Consider the following 3,736-nt stretch of genomic DNA (forward strand, 5'->3'; position numbering starts at 1 on the left):
TGTCTAGTGCCCCCAAAGCCTGTGGCATTTGTTTATATACACATTGAGTTATTAAGATGTATACTGTATACTATATGGGTTTATTTGTATACAAGGTTAAATTATATCATTAAACCCAAACAATTTGTTATATTAAACTCCATGCCTATTATTGTATTTACATACTTATCCTTACGCGGATATATAATACATATATGATCTAAATGGTAATCCAACTAAAGGGGGTTCAAATAAACATGCATCTATAAAAAGTACAAATGGGGGGGGCTGCTTCAATGCAAAGAGGGTTATAGAGAAACGAAAATTAACAGAGCAAGAAAGGTGCAATGAATACATTTTAATACAAGTTTATGGTTGCCCTTTTTCTCTTCTATAGATGTCATTTTTATTTCAATGTTTTAGATCTTTCCCTCAAGGATCCACCCAGACCTCACCTTCCTCCTCCACACCTTTGTCATCTACTCCATCTTCAAGCAGGAGTACTCCACCACCTTCTACTGATACAACCTCCTCCTTCAGGTGGTCAGATAGGTATGTAAGGATGTTGCAAATATCGTAGCAATCCCCATAATTGTTAACCTGAGCATACCTAGATAAATCTAAGTAACATGATTAAAACATGCATTGTGACTAGATTAACTACGTTTATATCTATCCCTATTATTCATCTAAATACGAGTTCGCGCCCAGTGGTAGTGACGTTGATAGATCACGAGATTGTATCTGTGTGGTTCCCTGTTTTGATAAATAGGTTAAGTATCCTCCCCTTTCATTTGGGATCGATACTTACGAGATTGTAGCCAAGTGTTGATGTTGATAGTCAAGAGAATCTGAGTTGTACCTGGATAGATACGTGTTAGAGAAACCGTTCTGGAGTAGGGTATTTACAACAAATAGGTGTAAAAAGAAAAGACTGTTTTTGAGTCGTACTTAGGGATTATTGGAGGCTTTTAAAGATATATTATTCAGCTCTCTGGGGACAGAAGGATAAACAACAAAAGGATGTTTTCAATGAACTGTAAACGTAGTTTCAAGTCAACCTCCATATATAAAACGACATGTCTTATTCACATCCTTCTTCTGAGAGAGCAACAATAATGGAGTTATTCCTTTTTTATATTACTAATTTGTATCTAACTGATTTATGCAAGCGAAATGAAAGATGGAAATTGTCAAAATTTGCCTTGCTTCTGGACGACAATATCTCACTGTTACAATGTGACTTGAAATGAAAAAGCGGAAGAGGGGATGGGGAATATGCACACGTCATGATTAATTATTTAAAACTGCTGAAGCTTAAACTTGTGAAGGTTAGAAAATAATCTTTAATTCAGGATGAAGTCCTCTCCTCCCTTCAATAGAAGAACTTCAGCAGAACCTAAGAAGATTTCTGCATTAACACTCAGGTTAGTGTCTAGTGTCTAGTGTCTAGTGTCTAGTGTCTAGTGTCTAGTGTCTAGTGTCTAGTGTCTAGTGTCTAGTGTCTAGTGTCTAGTGTCTAGACACCACTCCAGCTTAATCCATTTTCCTTTTTCCCTTTCGGCCGTTCCCTTTTCTATTTTCGTCTATTCTCATTTATCTTTCCATGAGTACAGTTTTCCGTCTTCACTTTCCATTTGATATCCTTTTCCTTTCCGCACTACCTTTTCCTTTCCTCAACACCTTTTCCTTTCCGCACCACCTTTCCTTTCCGCGCCATCTTTTCCTGTCCGCGCCACCTTTTCCTTTCCGCACCACCTTTTTCTTTCCGATCCGCCTTTTCCTTCGCGCACCACCTTTTCTTTTGCACATTATCGTATAACTGTTGTTTTCCTTTTCATTTTATTCGACATTTTGTGTTTCATCTTTTTAAATCTATTTTTATCCTTTCTAGGCCCCATTCTGTATTTCCGTTCAAGTTTTCATGTAATTGAGAATTTAAAAGTATATTTTTGAAATATCTGGTGTTTGCATTGTATTGCATGAATAGACAATGCTTGAACAGGCAGTATATCATCTAGAATAGTGTCAGGTATCCTTATTCCTTAGAGCTTACTTGCAAATAAGTCTATCACGGGGGGAGGGGGGGTGGGGGTGACTAGAGATCTGGGTTTTTGTTTGAAAGTTTTTAACTATTTCTGTGACATATCTGGTTCCATTGTCTTCTGTAGGGATCCATCTTTAATTCAATCGATCGGAAAAAAATTTAGTGTTTACTCCTTCAGACATACATTCCAGGTCCTCAAAATAACGGTCTTACGGAAACGTGATCAACTATTGTCTATTTCAAGCTCAATATTTTGAACTGTATTAAAGGGAGTGTTCGCGAAAAATGAAAGGGGGTATAGGCTTAATGCGATAAAAAAGCGCTTTTGATCGCTTCTNGTCCAAAAATCGTATACTAGGAAATTACCGACATTAATCGATGTAAATTAGTTGACGTAAATAGACGTAAATTTATTGACGTAAATAGACGTATAAAGACGTAAATTGACCGTTGACGACAATTGACATAAATAAGTTGACGTAAATAGACGCAAATTGACATTTTAAAGTAAATTATATCATCTGCTAATCATGAATCTAACCGAAAACCCACAATTTTGTAAATATTGCCAATATCATCTTTTCCATTGGTCGCACATTTTATCGACAGCCATGAGTTATTCCGGTGATATTGTTCAAATATTCCGGTGATATTGTTCAAATATTAAAAGATAAAACTTTTTTATTTTTTCACTTTTTTTAGTGAAAGTGAATCTGATCAGGAGCGTCAAAGTTTTCCTCTGCAACGGGATATCAGTTGGAAGGTGAGCAAAGTAAAAATTTAAACAAAAGCAGGGGATACAAGTTCAAAACAGTGCTTAGTGTTCCAAACCTGACACTCACTGTCATGTCTGGGCCACTCACGGCTTGTAGCATTCTTTGATCTTTCCCAGTAAAGTCGGAAATAATTAAAGAAGAAAATTTTGGAAACATGAGAAAACCCAAATAGATTATCAAGTACAATAGGTGGCAACAGAGAAATTGACCAATTATATACGACGTCACAAGTGTCAAATATAACAAGGAAAACAAAATTTTCTCACATTAGTTGATATGTTTTCCAAGATTTAATAAAAAAAAGTGTAAAAACAGAAAAAAGAACACATAAAATTGCACCTATTTTGCTGGAAGAAAAGCACTTTATTCTAAAATTAGCACTATTATTAATAATTGACACTTGTGACGTCAGAATACAGCTCTACTAAAAGTGTAAAAATTCTACGTTGCCAGCTATTGTACTAGAATCTATTTGAAAAAAAACTAATAGCCGGTAGAATGTTAAAGAATGCACTTCTAAGGCAACTAAAGCTCAAATTTCATTTTTATGCAAAACAGTTTTTCGTGTGCAAATAGTATGCTTAGATCTACATTTATGAAATAAATATAAATCCTACATAAAAAAAATATTGATCAATGTTTAAAAATATATTGATCAATGATAACAATCTATTGATCAATGTTTAGAATCTATTGATCAATGTTTAGAATCTATTGTTCAATGTTTACAATCTATTGATCAATGTTTAGAATGAGATTAACAATCTAAGAAACCGGGTTTCCTCTGGTTCTAATGAACCTGGATCTTTATCCAGACAACCCACTTCAAGGATAGGTTCAAACCATTCATCCGACCCAACCACAGATACTTCAGCTCTCATCCAGTCATCCATCTCTTCTAAACCTCCAGTCATCCCATTCAACCCACCCCCAC

The 3,736-nt window shown here is 35.3% G+C and overlaps 1 protein-coding gene across 1 annotated transcript in view; it reads left to right on the forward strand.

Moving 5' to 3' along the window:
* The window catches only part of LOC111705322 (putative protein TPRXL), a 21,592-nt gene extending 20,167 nt beyond the window's left edge, over positions 1–1,425 (forward strand). The window contains exons 6-7 of the mRNA XM_023477823.1: positions 403–531; positions 1,335–1,425. Coding sequence (XP_023333591.1) covers positions 403–531; positions 1,335–1,425 — 220 coding nt within the window. The remainder of the gene's footprint in view (positions 1–402; positions 532–1,334) is intronic.
* The last annotated feature ends 2,311 nt before the right edge of the window (positions 1,426–3,736 follow it).

The sequence above is a fragment of the Eurytemora carolleeae genome, unplaced genomic scaffold (assembly GCF_000591075.1).
Source record: "Eurytemora carolleeae unplaced genomic scaffold, Eaff_2.0 scaffold635, whole genome shotgun sequence".
Lineage (NCBI taxonomy): Eukaryota > Metazoa > Arthropoda > Copepoda > Calanoida > Temoridae > Eurytemora > Eurytemora carolleeae.